The 17089-nt window shown below is 32.8% G+C and overlaps 1 protein-coding gene across 34 annotated transcripts in view; it reads right to left on the bottom strand.

The window, feature by feature from the left end:
* Positions 1-17089, bottom strand: part of RBFOX1 (RNA binding fox-1 homolog 1) — a 2692248-nt gene that overhangs the window by 81272 nt on the left and 2593887 nt on the right. For 27 of the 34 annotated variants that reach the window (XM_074280462.1, XM_074280471.1, XM_074280460.1 and 24 more), the window contains one exon: positions 929-1009. The exons of the other annotated variants lie outside the window; for them this stretch is intronic. In XM_074280462.1, coding sequence (XP_074136563.1) covers positions 929-1009 — 81 coding nt within the window. The remainder of the gene's footprint in view (positions 1-928; positions 1010-17089) is intronic. 34 annotated transcript variants of the gene reach the window in all.

Below are 17089 nucleotides of genomic sequence, written 5' to 3'. Positions count from 1 at the left end.
GAGAAGGTTTCAGACTAAAGGAAATCCAGACAGCTAAAGATGAAGAGTCTCCTTGAGGAGGGACTTAATTATGAGGAATAAGGATAAGGTGAGAGGACCCCACGGCCCAAATAAGCAAAGGCAGCTTTTTGCTTCAGCCCGCTTTAAGAATTCCAGAGTTAGTCATGGAGTTAGATTGGAGACTTCCTCCTCACTTCTCCTCCCAGACAGAGCCCCCCCAGTTGCTATTAAGGGAGGCACAAATACTTTGCATCATTCTTGTGATCTATCCTACTTATTCAGACCCACCTATACCCAGACTCCTCCCATACTAAAGAGTCATGAATAAATGGAGCCATCTCCAAAAGATAGCAGAATCTACATCTAACAGTTTTGGTCTTTCTCCTCCCCACTCCCCAGATTGATTGGAGGCTGAAGCAATTCCTCTTTTTTACACTCAGTACTCAGAACATTTGGTAAAACAGCCTTGCAAATGTCCCACTTGCCAAAAATAAGCAAGTTTTTATAGAAGGCAAATAGGTTGTTGATTTTTATACTTCACTGTCTTAATACCCCCTGAAAGGAGGATAGTTTAGCATGTTATAATTATGGGATGTCAATTTTATTTTATTATTATTTTTTTTTATTTGTAAGGCTGTATTAGAAGGAAGGCAAAGGGCTGTGGTTCCTCCACCATTGAAACTTATCTGCAGATAACAGAATGAAATTGATGTCTAGACTATGAGGAATTGGACGGGGATGATAATGAGGAGAGTGAATAAGATGCTACAGAAACAGGAAAAAAGCATGCTAATGATTATCACCTTAACCTCAACGAGAGCTAGAGTGGGGTAGGGAAGGGAAAGGAGGGAAAACTTACATGGCAGGGAAGGTGATTTGACTCATATTTATGTCACAAAACAAAAATAGAGCCGCAACACTGGCTTACTTGTGGAAGTGTATACTAGTGAACTGGGGGCACTGTACACAGAAGATCCCTCCTGGTTTGCCTGGCACAACAGCACCGTGCCTACAAGAGAGAGAGAGAGATGGTATCTGGTTTTGGAACACGCACACTAAACCTGAGGCATTATGTCAAATTAAAAAAAATACAGCCATATATCAGTGTTCATGGGGCAGTGAGGACCAATGAAATTGTCAGCCTATGGGTCTTATATTCCAAAGACGCTAATGATAATTCTCAAGAAAAAGAAAAAAGTGTTTCTGCCCAACCCAGCCCACCAAGCAGGAATCATAATTATTTTGCAAATTTTGAAGACCTGCTTTCTAGAAACCCTGTTAGACCAGCCTTTCAAATAAGTACAAAAAAAAAAAAAAAAAAATTTCTGCCTGCAGAGCTCTATTGAACTTAGCCTATCCCCACCCCCCATGGGTCAGAAGATGAACTAATTTGACATTTATTATTTTTACTTGGTCCATATAAACATCTAAGTCACACTGAGTAAGTAACTCTCTACAAGGCTTTTGCTATTACTATTTCCACTAGTTGATACCCTAAGCCCTCTCTCTATCTCTATCTCTCTCTCTCTCTCTCTCTCTTTCTCTGAATCTCCCATTTCAACTGAAAAATCTGCTCCACTAACCTTGTGGATAAAGGGTGCAAGTCTCCATTCTATAGCTATTTTTCCCTACTCTAATTGAAAAAACAGCAAAGAGCAAGTATATCATTGCCTCCAACATGAAGATTTTTATGACATGTTTGAAATTGCTTGATCAAATACTGGTCAGTTCAGAAATTCTTCAGGAGTTATTTTACCTCCTTTCTACTACAGAAAATAAAGAAGTGGAGATATTCAGAAGATTTTCCAAAGCAATATTGTGTGTTTTTAACCTATTTTATTTTGTGTATTTTTAACCTATTATAACTATATAATCTATAGTTAAAAAGATAATCCTAAAGGTCAGGTCATCTTCTTTGAGTGGATAAGGTCAATACTTCTAGTTTATTCTTTCATTACCACCAAAAGAAAAATGAAGTTAACTATCTCCAAAAGTTCACTTATTACAAATGTTCTTCTATAATAATGAGTTCTTTCCTTGGAGCCTCAACTTAGGACTGAAATCTAGAACTACAAAATTACCACAAAACTTTTGAGTCCTAAGAACAAAGATCAATTTAAAAAAAAAAATTCTTCCTCCAGCAACTCTTTTTGTTTTTTAAGAAACATCAGGTAAATTTGAGTATGAAGATAGTTGGGAGAAAAAAAAGAAAAAAGAAAAAGAAAAAAACAGACTTGCAAGGCATGAAAGCCCTATTGCACCTGTAAATTGTTGCTATGGGTTAGCTAGGGAAATGAAAAGCATATGGTGAGGGACCAGGAGAGATAAACAGGGTAGTATAATTTTGAATTGCAGATTTGAAGTGGTTATGATTGGCTAAAAGGACTTATTTTCATTTGATGTGGTCCAAGCTTTCTCAATTTCACAATTTCTCAACTTTCACTTTTATGGACCTGTCTCCCAAAACAAGTTATGCCTAAAATTCCCAACCCACAAATCAATGCCATTAAAAATCTGGTATAGCTTTTCCACATCCAGACTAGGAAGTAATAACAAAAATAGATAAATTTGCAGAATGTTAGCCTATCAAACAAACATCTTCCATATCTTTCCTTAATTACTTGAGAGTTCCAGACCTCAAAAAGGGAGAGTTCTTGAAATGGAGTAACTTCATTTGCTTAATGTTTTTTTTTCTGCAAACAAATTATTTTGAGATCTTGAGCTTTACATAGTTTGTCCCAATTCTAAGCCCCATTTATTAGTTAAAATATTTCCCTTCTCAAACTACATTCCATTAATGCCATATCATAGAACAGAACTAGAAAATGGAGTTTATAAACAGTTTAATCTTTCATTTTATATTTTCTGTTTTTATTACTTCCTACCTGACCACTTTTAAAAAAATGTTGATTTCAATTCAACCAGAGGAAACACAATTTTCTAGAAAGCCTATCTATTTTGCTTCAGATATACTCCTTCTACCAAGCAAAACCAGGTTGTCTTATATGTGATCCTATCTACTTTGAAAATTACTGTCAATACTTATAACTAGAATTTTCAGAAGTCAATAAGATTCATTTTAATGAAAGGTAAAGTTTCTCAGAGTATCTATGTTTCAAATTTGAAATGATCTATTTGTAGTGAAAATATTCAGGAGATTGTCCTGGATACAATTTACAGAATCCTGAAAGAATGAAATAAATAAAGGATTTCTGTTATAGAATGAAAAATCCCGGCAGAATAAAATGAAATCTTGTTCTTTTTCTTCTGTTATATTTTATAAGAAACTATATTTGAATAAAGTTCTTCTGATACTACAAATACACATATGCACCCATGCACATGCACATACACACACACACACACACACACACACACACACACAATAATACCATAAGGCTGACTTTTGTAAAATAAAAATCAACATCTGCCATAGGGCTCAGTTTTTAGATTACCTAAAAAAGCTCTCCCATTCAATTTTTAATGTACTTATATATTCAATTAGGACCTCTGTGACCTTTTATTACAAAAATTCTTGAAACTCAACAAAACTAAACAGAAAAACATATTAGTTAATATTAATGTAATTTGGAGTATGCATTTTTAAAAGAAGGCAATTGGGTAAATATGCAATGTTATATGTGGGATTTCCAGTTAACTCATCTTTTATAATTTAAAAACTATATGGAGAGATTTTCCACACTTCTCATGACCACACTTTATTTGCTCTTTTCTGAGTTTAATTTTTCAGATTAGAACTCAAATACCAAAAATATGGCTATAGAGATACAAGTTAAGTCTTGGGGCCTAGATTTAAAAAATAATCTACCTTTTGCATTTTTTTCAAAGTCATTCATCCTGATCTCAAATGAAAACCTGGATTATTGATAACTGGAAAAGACATCAAACAAATGTAGCAAATCACAACTGGGTAGATAAGTGGAGATTATTTTTCCAAAAGTCACATGGAGTAATAATGATATGGTAACTAACAACATTTTAAATGATAGAAAAATACATCAAGGAGACAGAATATGAAACTTTGTGGATTAGCATAGCCAATTATCAGAAATTATCAGAAATTATCTGAAGAAAGGGAGAAAGAAGGCTTCATTGTTAAATTTAAAGGGAATGGTGTAATCATTGGATAACGATAACAAAAGAATTTGAAAGAGTATTTAAAAAAAAAATCCTAATCCTAAAGTTCAGTTTTACAGATTTATTTAGACACTCAAATTCTTAATGGACTCAGTTTGAAGGGCTCAAATGGAAATTTGCTATTGGTTCCTATTAGGCATATTTGTTTAATAAGTTTTTTGAATCTTGTGGTTAGTAACTTAAGAGTAACATGTCTTGAGGATCCATTGTTGTTTTCTGTGAATTTGGCAAGGGAAGGCTGAGTCAACCAAGTAAATCCATAAAAGGTCAAGCAAGCAAAATTCTGATTTATTAGACAACTTAAAAAGAAAACCGCAAGTGTGGCTTTCATCCATGAGTATCATCCTATGACTAGGTACTTAGGGTTTATACTCCAGAACATCAAGTTATCATATGTGATTAACAGTACATGCATTAAATTCTCTGTTTTTCCCTACTAAACAGGAAAATATTGGAGTCAAAATCAAAATAGACTATACTACAAATAGTGACTATAGTATGGAGTGGTAGAAAGTATTACTTGGGCTCAGTACCTAATTTGAATTCTACCTCTTCTACTTACTGCTTATGTAACCTTGGGCAATTTTTCAAGTTCTCAGTTTTGTCATCTCATCATATGAGAAGATTAGACTAAATGATTTCTAAAGTTCCTTCCAGTTCTAATTCCTAGGATAAAAATATGTTGAACTATATAATGCTGCATTCAAATCCAGGCAAGACTATTATGTAAACGCATTTCAATTAAATGTGTGTTTTTTTTTTTTTTTTTTTGGTTCAAAGTAGAATTCTGTGATGGTCATACACACAAGCATATGTAAGAGGCAGAAGATTCTATTGGGAAATCCTGGTATGAAACAACACTACAAAGGCATTTACAATTTTTTTTTCAAGTCCTATAAGAGAAAAAGAATGTTCTCAGTATAGAAGTTGTTTTGGAAGTTGGACTCCTGAATGGGCTGCTTAAATACATAGTAATTAGTAATACCCCTCCCCTCTTCCCTTCTCTCCCCCCACCCCAAAAGATAAATATGGCTCAATCAAATTATTTTTTGTAAAAGATCCCTACAAGTGAATGGTTAATGAACTGGCTCTGGTTTTTAATAACTGTCCTGGTGTGAAAGATCAATTTCCTGAAGGCTAACTCTCAGTATCTAAGTTGGTTCTTAGTATCTAAGGAGTGTCTAGTGTTGGAAGGAACTTAATTCTTCTTATTTAGTTGCCCAGACCAAGTAAGACATATTTGGTACTGACCATAAAAATCTCAGATTAGATAAATTCAGTGATCACTATGGATATCTCTTAGTCTTATTTGAAAGTCTGAATTTTACCTAGATAAAACTCAGTGATTTTCTAGATTTTGTCTGAAGATTTGGGATCTTCCTGGACCTAGTTGCTGGTTCTGGCTGCCTGTCATTTTCATCATACCTTTCTGGTTCTCTTTGATAGCTCTGGCTGCCTGTTTTCTGTTGGCATGGTTTAGGTGTCACATGAATATGATTAATAACAGATGAAAGGGGAGAAAGCACCCTTACCTTCCCAAAATAAATAGTGGATTATTGTTCACACACCCAATATAATGCTAAGATATAGCAGTTTTTAAAAAAATGGGATTTTTATACTAGTACAACTCCAGGGAGGATCCTTTGATTACATGTTAAAGGAAGGGAGAAAAAAATCAAGACAAGAAATAACCAACCTGTAAAAATTCAGTTCCAAATCAGAGTTCCTATCTTACTCCAAAAAAAAAAAAAAAAAAAAAAAAAAAAAAAGTAGTACTAATAATGCTTTCTTCTCTAACAACAATGCCTTGAATTTCATATCTTTTACCTCAGTTGAGTTTTGTCTCATGTCTATCCATGTTAGGAGAGATCGGATTTTTACTAGGCCAATTTTAGTAGGTCTCATATTCAATTGATGACAAAGCATGGCTTAGAAACTAGTTTTCTAGTGATAATTATATTTTTCAATTACTTTGAGAACATTTTTTTTCCAGAAATGGTAGAATAATTGTAGAAAAAGAAAAATGTCTGAACCCAAAATGTCTGCAAACTATTTTTCTTCATCTCACAAGAGGAAATAAAGTAATGGAACCAGCTATTCAAAATTATTTTTAGCCTTTCTTCTTTCTACACAAAAGAATGAGAGCTTGATTTCTTAAGCTTTAACAAAAGTCTAAGAGTCTGGGTCAGTCAAATGGTTCAGTGGATAGAGTGCTGGACCTGGAGTCAAAAAACAAAAGAAAACATGTTCAAGTCAATTCTCAAACATTAGCTATGAGAACCTCATTTGAAACCTCAGTTTCTTCATCTGTAAAATGGCACTTTCCAGGACAGTGATGAAGATGAGATAACATTTGGAAAGTTTTGTAAACATTAAAGTGCTAATGAAAGGCATTGATATTGTTGTTCAATCTTTTTCAGTCATTTTTGTATCTTTGTTGAAGTTTTCTTGGCAAAGATATTGGAGTGGTTTGCCATTTCCTTTCTAGCTTATTTTACAGATAAGGAACTTGAGGTAAATAGGGTTAAATAACTTGCCCAGGGTCATACAGCTCTAAATATCTGATGCCAGATTTGAATTCATAAAGATATGAGTCTTACTCATATCTGGCACTCTATCCACAATGTCACTTAGCTACTTCTAATATTATTATTTATTTAAATAATTTAAGCTGCTATTATGGACCTTTATAATGGCAGCAGGTGAATAGTTACATAACTCAAACACTATGCTATCATTTCCTTTTGGAAAGCCAGAGGTTTTTGGTTCAACAAAAGTATAGCAAAAAAAAGAATAAAGCATTGCTACTGAAAGATATGCTCAACAAAGACAAGAAAGTAGGTTAGAGAATACAAAAATAATTTCCTTAGCTTACCTTTTGTTCTGGCTTTTAATTATGGGTGTGTTAAATTGGAAATGGGCTTAAGAGTATGTAAGAAAATGTAGCCTAAAAGTGCAAGTTATCTACAAGAGAAAACTTTACTATTATCTCAGACATTGGGATTTGAACAGGCATAACCTGAACAGACATGACCTGAGAGTCACTTGACTTTTCTTAGCTGAGCTGGTTGGCTATGGGGAAAAAAAAACCCTTAAAGAGATTCAAAGTATTGCAGTTTAGCAGAATGAAGCTGAAATGCTTTAGGTAGTACTATAGAAATGAGTCCAGAATTCAGTACCAGGAAGCATCTCAGCAGACTCCACAGACCTGACGGTATGAGAGCAATGATTAACAAAACTACAAGACCCAATGAACAAACGGTCAACAAAGATATAATATGACCATCAGAGATATCAACAAGACTAGCAAGCAAATCTATAACAGAAATTATATACACATAACCAATAATCACCATGATACCAGCAGAACACAAAAGGGAAAAGAAGTAAGGACAATTGTTAAAACAGTAATAATAAGGGCAGCTAGGTGGCGCAGTGGATAGAGCACCACCCTTGAAGTTAGGAGGACCTGAGTTCAAATTTGACCTCAGACACGCCTAACTATGTGACCCTGGGCAAGTCACTTAATCCAAATTGCCTCAGGAAAAAAAGCAAAAAACAAACAAACAAAAAAAAACAACAACAATAATAGCTAGCATTTATATAGCACTTAATTATTTATGTAACACTTGCAGAAGGCTTACAAATATTACTTTTTATCCTTTTCATAGTCCTAGGGGGGAGGTGCTATTATTAGCAGTTACTACTAATTGTTAAGTACAGGACAGACACCATCCCCAAAATGGAGTATGGTATGATGTCATCACCAGAAAAAAGTAGTTGCCCTGAAATAAGAAATGTGAGCCATTTTTTCACAGATATTTATCACATTTCCATTTATATGTGATTCCCTTTGTGTTCTTACTCTCCTTATTAATAATGTACATGTATTTCTGAAAGGATATGTGTTATTTTAGTCATATTTCTTATTAATGTACTATTAATAAGAATATACTACCTTGGTGAACTATCTTGACTCAAATTAGTGAACTATTTAGTTAACTGTCTTGATGTTGAACTTATTGTGTCCTCTGGCTGAAAATAAAGAAAAAGTTAGCCCTTTATGGCTCTCTGAAGTTTTGAGTGACTGTAGCTACACAGAGAATCCTTTGAAACTGAAGGAGTTCTTGGGGTGGGGATCTATGGGGGAGACAAGATTGAGTGGTTTCAGGTTTGATACTTTCTGGATACTTCACATTTTCCACAAGGGGATAACTTTCTATTTTATCCTTCCTAATGTTGGTTTCCATTCCAGATTGATAGACTTTATAATTAATTCAGCTGTCACCAAAGTAATATTGAGTCAACTAAACAATATGTTCCTAACAAATACTTTGCTGGATTTTTAGGGTTGCTGTCTTATCTATATATGACCTCAGACAATTTATTTGTCCTCTCTGGGCTATAGTCCTCTATTTAAAATTGAAGGTTTCTTCAAAGATTAACACTCTGCAACTATTAGAAAATGAGCTTTCAGCATATAATACCAGAGTGATAAACTCTTCTATTTATTTCAAATAAAAGTTTTGTATAAATGAACTTTTAAAAAAATCAAATCTTTTTTGAAATGCAAGCTGGGGTAGAGATTCTTTGTATTAAAATGGTTCCTTTAAAAGTTAATATTTTTCTGGTGTGTATAATTTTTCTCCTATTTCGTAAATTTTCTTCTTCATAAATCATATTTTCTTAATAAAGCGCTGCTCCAAGAACTACTCACCACAATCTTGAGTTCTTCCAACCATAAGATTTCCAAAAAGGTCATGCTGATAGTTGAATGAAAGAAATCAATGATGGTTTCCTGACTAACTAGAATAGCTGTATCAATTGTAGGCAAGTCTATTTCCAAGATTGGATTAGAATATTTCTATTACTTAGTGACCTTTAAACCTGTAGTCTAAAACATCATTGGCTAATCGAAATATCACAAAGTTCTCAAACCTTTCTATAGTCACTTTTTAACTTTAAAAATTAAGTTCATTGGAAAGGTAGGATGAAGGTAATTAAGAAATTGAAGGGATTTAACAAACCATCAAATGTGATTCACTTAATCCCAAGAGGCAATTCACAGTCACATGCATATATTTATTGGTGGGACCCATTCTAGGACCTACCCTAGGACAAAACAATGTGGTAAGTACTAAGGGGGAGAGAGGGATTTATAAAGTATAGATAAGGGACAATTCATTACCTAGTAGAAACTAGAAAGCAGACTAAAAAGGGGCTACCAGTAAACCTTGATATTTCCATAACTATATTCAACAAGCTCTCTAACCTATGAATAATAAGCAGAAGCCCTCTCAATACAGCTGTGTATACTTTAATAATTCTGAGGAAGCATATACTAATTCACTGGCTTAATGTGTAACAATGTTGATGAGTGTTCACAGGGAAATTCTTACTGAACAACATCTATGTCTTTAAGAATTACTTATGGTACCTTTCAGCCTTCCAAACTTACATGGGCTGAGTAGTATCTTTTTTTTTTTTTTTTTAAAGAAAACACTGGCAAAAATTGGGAAATGACTAAAGACAAATGTGGCAACTTTTACTTAACATGGTAGCACCAAATACCCCCATCATGAACATTAAAGTTTTTCAGATATTATATTTCATTGTTCCTTTGTGGAAAAAATGAAAAATGAAATATTGAAGTTAGTGGGTTTTTTAAGTGGCTTTACTTCACTGGCATCAGAAAAGCTGAATGTCTCAGTTTGCTGGATAACTTTTCCTAAAGTACTTTTTCCTGATTGCTATTTCACATCACTGGGCATCAGTCTGGGTTTAAATGTTTATGAGAGAGACAGCACAGACATGATTTCTATTTTCTGAGTAAAAAATTCTACATTATTCTCTGTCTTGTATGTTACTTTTTTAAAACAAAAACAAAAAATAATTCCAATAATTACAGAATCAGATTGAAAGGAAACAGTGGCCATATAACATAGTCCAACACATAAAAGAACAAGAATTCACTTAATCTCAGAAATTGTAATTTGGCCTTTACCTCATTTCATCTTTTAGTCAGGGTGGAAAATATAAATATTTCTATTTCTTAAAAAACAAAAGATTAATGGATTCATTTGTTAAAAACAAGACAAACAAAAAACAGCCATTCTAATCCCAAATCAATTTAGAGCTGAGAACAAGTATTGAATATTTCAGATAATGAAAATTATTTTTTGAGAAATGAGAAAGAATCTACAGGAAATGGCTTTAATAGGAAAGGGGTTTCAAACTTTATTTTACTATGTATCACATATACCATAAAAACATACAAACAGAGGAATGTGTGTCCCATACTAAATATTTGAGGTACTGGGATATACATTTCTCTAAAATTATGCCAAGTTTAACACAATGATAAATGCATGTCAATTAACCTTCAACCAGATTTAAATGTATAACCCATTAACTAATTTAATCTCTCAAAAAATAACAGCCGTTGGCATTATTCTTTGAATAATCCTTGTTTAGTTTCCATAATGGTATACATTTTAATGAAAAACTCATTATAATGTAGCATAAGGCATAATTAATTCTGAATGATTCCTTTGGTGTAAATCGCTAGTACAGATGCTGAATTCCATTTTCTACTGACTTTATTAATTTTTCATAAACCAATATTTCGACTGTAATGGGTTGTAACAGTTCCATAGAAGTTTTAGAAATGCATTAACTGTCATCAATGCTATTAATCTAAGTAGAGTTTTGCCATTTGTATATTAGTACTTTAGCTCTACATTTTTTAAACCCCTGAATACAATTTTTTCCTATTCTATGAATACGAGTATCTCTGCTTAATTAACATAAAGAATATTAAACAATACTTGGTTAATTTGTCTATATTTACATAACAATTTAATCACTTGAGCAAATATTGGTGTACTATAAATTGACAAGGACGGATATTCTAATTGGTAAGAGGAAAAAATCTTCAAAAATGAAATGACATTCAATTGAATTACAAAACAAATAAAAATACAAAACCAAAATCTCCTTTACTCTACTTTATATTTTGCTCTCAGATATGGAGTCACTCACTCCAGGACTCAAATTTTATAACAATCCTGGAGTTAAATATCAAAACAATATTTAAATTACAGTTAACTTGGCTCACAGTATGTGGTTAAGCACAGATACAATCTGACCTCTCCTACTTCTTTAGTGGCTAATCTATTTAGTAAGCAGCATTTGTTGTTGTTTTTAGAAAGAAAATTATCTATTCACGACCTTTATTAAGTACTTCTATGTGCACTATTTTGAATATTGTACATAATAATCCTCAGCATATAGGGATTATAGACCATAACTTGACAACTGTAAGGTCCACCCAGTGGTAATAGATTGCTAATGAATTTGCACTCTCCTGATCCCTACTCTGAACCAACAGTATACAAACTAAAGGTACAATCTGCAGCCACAAAATAGAGCAAAGATAATTAGTCAATGGAAGGAATGATCTCATGACTTTTACCTTATTATTTCTGCAGTCTAACAAACTGAGCTAAAAAACCATAGATTTTCCTCACATAAGTATATGAAATAAATACTGCAGCTGACCTTACTCAATGGACTTGCACATAGAGAGACAATATATGACTACATCAAAATGGAAATAATCAATCAACAAGTATTTAGTTGAAAATAATTATAGAATAAATTCATGCATTTAATGTGAAGATAAGAATCATACCTATATTCCATATCTATGTCTGTTTATTGTATCTTTTAAAAAATGCTTACTTTGTTAAATATTCCTCAATAGCATCTAATATGGTATATTTTCTAGCCCATTCCCTCCATATAGAGTTACAGGTATAAAGCTCAGCTTTATTCTACTTGTATTATTATGAATATATACTGCAAAATGACTATTTCTAATGTTCAAGGAAATAATTCTAAAACAAAAAAGGTTGAATGAAATCTTCGGGATTCCTGGAGAAACACATGTACAAACAGACTCATGAAATAATGTGGCAGATTGGATCAAAAGCTACAGTTAAGAAGTAGGATGATCTGGATTTTGGTCCTATCTTTGAGACACAATAGCTATGTCTGGGCAAGTCATTAAACTCTCAATGCCCCAGGCAAATCTCAGAAACAATTGCAGAAAAGGTAACCTACTTGGGAAATGGAGTTCCCTCATTTTGGAGTTCCCCAATAATTAATTCACAAGGTCTAGTTGCTATCCAGATATATACTTTAAGTCATTACATTAAGTACTCAAATACATAAATGTTTATACATATACATATGTTTGGGTATATAAATGTATGCAGATAAAGAAGGTATGTTTTAAGGAAGGGGGTTAGAGCAAGAGACAAACTATTATCCTTGTGGATATAAACTGTTTTTGCTTTTTTTCCCACATCATTAGTACTTAATGAATGACTAAATTAGGAGAAGTCAAGTTATGTAGCAAGGAAATCATTCAGGCAACACTATATTTTCACTGAGAATTAAGAGCTAAAAATTCTTATGGAATTCTATGTAGATGCTGATTGACAAAGAAGTTGAAACATGAGTCAGGAGAGCCTATGTCCTTTTAGAGGCTGACAGGGTAAGGCATCCAATTTTAACTGAAAGTCTAAAAGTGAAAGTCACATAGAACCTTCTTGATATAGCTATAAGACTTGTGATATCTATGGCAGGTACATGTGATCTCCTGAACAATTTAATCTAATAGGATAATTTTTACTTTTCTATTTAGAACTGTTTAAAAAGAGATTAACTCATCCAGAGGTAGAGGAAAAGATGGTTTTCTCTGGCATTCTGTTTAATGCAAATCTCTATCAATAAAAGCACTTTTACTCACCTGATAATAACTGGTTTTTAAAAATATTTTTGCATTGTATTTTGTTGTTTAGTAATTAATATGTAAGAGAAATATGGAATTATGTCTCATAGAAATGACTGCAAGTGATGTTAGAATTTGGTTAATAAAACACGCTCATTTTATAGGTGAGGTAACAAGATGAGAGACATTCAGTGACTGGTCACACATTTAATGGGAAAACTGGAACTGGCATTCAGATCCAAAGGGTAAATACTGATGCACTTTCCTAAATAGATTCTCTTTCCACATATAACCATATCCACATGTTTTTCTGCATTTCACTTAATGAAAAAGTCAAATGGCACCTTTTTCTTTGTACATGGGCATATATGACTTCTAATTAAAATATTAGATTAAGCAAAATATTCCATTCCCTTGCAATTTAGCTGGTCTATTAGTAATGACCTCTTCAAAGTGCAACTCAGCAGAAAATGAATGAAGTGAGAAGGAATTTCACAACAGCTACTAGTGTAAGGTGAGCTGAAGCTGTGCAAACCCAAGGGAAGACAGTGGAAGATACTTTAAGGATGCATTGAAATACAGTTTTAAACAACAAAGAATAATTGCAGCTACTTGAAAAAGAGCTAGGATACTAGTAAAAAATAGAAAAGCTTACTTTTAGCAAAAGCCATTAATAGTTTTTAAGCTTAAGAAGCTGTGGAGTAAAATGCAACAGCCTCTAAAAATGGTGGCCACGTATATGTCAAACATGATTCTTGTTCAAACTGATTGCAAAAAAAGGGGATGTGATCACTAAACTAACCCATCATCCCTTGATTAGAGGTTATCAGAGAAATTTCTTTGGCAGCAGAAAGCTTTTCTACTTTTCTTTAGGAAACAGCATTTTGAGTATAAACAAGCACTATGATTATCCCACGAATCACTTGAGAGGAGTTCCAGCTCTCAGATTTGGAAATGGATAAGGCAGTGAGTGATCAGAATTTTCAGGGTTTAACATGAGAAAAATGGAAGATCAATAAAGTAAAGGGAAGAGGGAAAGAAAGGAACTGAAACAAACTATATCCTATCTCAAATGGGAGACAAAGAGAAGCAGATGTACAGAATAATGTCAATGAAGTGGAAAATTTTCAGTTTAAAAATCCTATGCCTTTGGGACATGAATTTGTAGCTTCTTTTTCACTCCAAAGTATCATATTTAAACCAGACGTAAATTCCACAAAACGCCACATCAAAAAAAAAAAAATTGTCCTCAGTGGGTTCTGAAAGTCAAAAATGAGAATGTAACATCATTGAGTTATTCCATAGGGATGCCTCTGCTTGCAAAGGGTAGAAGGATAGGCTAGCCCTTTGAGTGAATAAAAAGAGAATAAACAAATTATATGCACATATAATTTGCACATATAGAGATTATATAGCTGGAAAAGTGAAATTCTTCATCACAACTCATCTTGAAAAAATGATATTAAGAATAACCAGATTAATTTCAGAATATCCTTTATTGTGTTTTGGTTTATTGTGATTGTGTTTGGTTCATTATTTTTAGTGCAATTGGTAGGCATTTTACAACAAATCTCAAGCTTTAAAAGAGGTGTATAGGGAAGGTATGATAACTTCCTATGGTATTTTCTTAAGAGTTAAGCTTTTCAGAAAGATAATGGGAATAAGAGGTCCATTACTACATTACCAAGAGGCAAGTCTCAACCTAAACACTGAAACATTCACTTGTCTAAAATCCATAATTTGAAAGCATAACCAGTAAGTGAAATGTAATTTCACCAAGAGATCAAAAATATCTGGTTTCTTGATGATCCAATTTCTTCCAGATGCAAGTCTACAAACTGCAAAAGTAAACTTGAAAAGTGCTTTATCAAAATAATTGAAGAAAAATACACTTCCTGGAGTTATTATTTGTTTGACTTCCGAACACAGACACTGTCAGGCATCCATCCCTATCCAGTCTCACCCATACACTGTTCTTTCCTGTCAATGTTTTTCTAACACCAGATTTTTTTTTTTTTCTTTATGAATGTACATTCAGGGGAAAAAAAGCCAATAATAATAATGTCACTAGGTCCACTGTTTACCATCATCTTCAAGGTTTTAGAGTTGATTTACTCTACATTCCTCCACTTTTGACTTTAATTGTCTGCTTCTAGTTGTCAGGACATAACTATATCTTAGATTTGCATTGCATTAGAAGATCTTTCCTTTCTCTATTGATCTTGTCTTATGGAGTAATTTAACTCAATTCCAATTTTCTTTTGCATGCGGGGTGCTCTCCATCCCAGCAAGTGAGTTATGTGTATTCAAGTGGTGCATCTTATGAATCTTGTTAAGCTTTACCGCCTTATAGCCTCACTGATGGAATATTTAATCACAGAAATGAGTTGGCAGATATGATATACAATGCAGTTAAGCCTTGCAGCCTGTGTCTTCACCAGCAATTGAGAAACTGGTGAATTTCCCATTCATCAGTACCATATTGACAACTTTGTGTAACCCTGTGTTTTGTTTTGTTATTACTTATTTATGAAGATTAAAGGTGTTTTAAATCAATATATATTTTTTGGTAGAAATCTCGCCTATATTTCCAAAATGGCCAAAATTTCCATCAGTTATTAGTAACCAAAAAAACGTCTCTTACCAACCACAGAATCTATGGCATTAGCCCTGTTGAGGCATTTTCACTTGAAAATTTTTGAAGCTATCAATAAAAAATAGTTAAATAACTTCATTGTTTCTGGGGTTCCATAAGCTTTCAAATATTCCAAACTCTATTTAACACCTCTCTCCCTAAAACTCAAAAATAGAATGACCATGGCTAAAATGTCAAAGATCTTCAACAAGAAAATAGTTGATTAACTGCTTTATTGCTCACAAATCTGGATTCTCCCTATAACTTTGGGATTGATTGGGTTGGAATTTATTTTTGTTTTTTAATAAATATTACTTAGTTTAATAAGAAAAAAAGCCAATAAAGTTTTTTTGACAAATTTCAGTTATCTATGTAATATAGTAATTTATGTGTGTATGTACATGTTATATATATACATATATGTATATGTATATACACACACACAAATTGTATATATTTCTGAAAATGGAAAATAAATTTAAAAATATGTATATATATATATATACACATATATATATATATTAATTATGGGTATGTGATTCTAGTTTAGAGTTCAGAAAGCCACCACTTAGAAAGTCTTTTTCATGAAAGCCTCCTAAACGTTTCTTTTACACTGTAGGAGAAAGCATGTCATAATTCATCAAACAAAATTAATACTGTTGAGCTAGTAATTAAAGGTTCTCATTAAGAAGTGCAACTGTTCTCCCTAACCCCACCCTGCAATAAAAATGCATTGGGGATTTCAAGAGGTTATATACAAAAATCAATAACCTGCCATTTTATAATTAAAAGAGAAAATAAATGTTAGGGAAAAGTCCACTAAATTAGGAAAATTACCTTTAGGAGAGATTGAAAATATTGATTTTAATTTACAAAATATGTGAACTCTTCATGCCCTATTCTGAGAGACAATTGGAGGCTGGGTTGTTAATTCTGCATAAGCTTTGAAAATCAATAATTATACTATGGGAATATTATTATAGTCATCATTAATAAAAAGTCCTATATACAGAAATTACTAATGACTCCAACTTTCTATTTCATGCAGATTCAGATTAGAATTGCTAAATGCCCAAATCAAATCAATGTCACAGCCTCTTTTTCAACTTAGATACGTTCAGCATTGCCAATAGAGCCCATCTCTAAGTTAAGAAGGTAAAAGACATCTAAAATATCTATCATCATCAGTTCATAAACATGTAAATAGACTCTGGTAGCATTTAAACAGTTAATAAGGAAGATTTATTTTACTGAGTTCAAATCTAGCTTCAGACAAGACTACAAGACAAACTAGAAAATAGTCAACATTTGTATGATCTCACTAAATAAATATTATCCAGATGTTTGGATGGATAATTTATGTGTATGTGATTTTCTGTATATATGTGCAGGCTAAATTAGAAATATATTGGTCTATTTTAGGTCAATTCAAAATCTTTTTAGGTTGGCAAACACTTTAACTTAAAATCTTTTTACAACCTTTCCCATGCTTTTGAAAG

The sequence above is a fragment of the Sminthopsis crassicaudata genome, chromosome 1, assembly GCF_048593235.1.
Source record: "Sminthopsis crassicaudata isolate SCR6 chromosome 1, ASM4859323v1, whole genome shotgun sequence".
Taxonomy (NCBI): domain Eukaryota; kingdom Metazoa; phylum Chordata; class Mammalia; order Dasyuromorphia; family Dasyuridae; genus Sminthopsis; species Sminthopsis crassicaudata.
The sequence above is the reverse complement of the archived record's forward strand: the minus strand, read 5'-3'. Positions and strand labels throughout refer to the sequence as shown.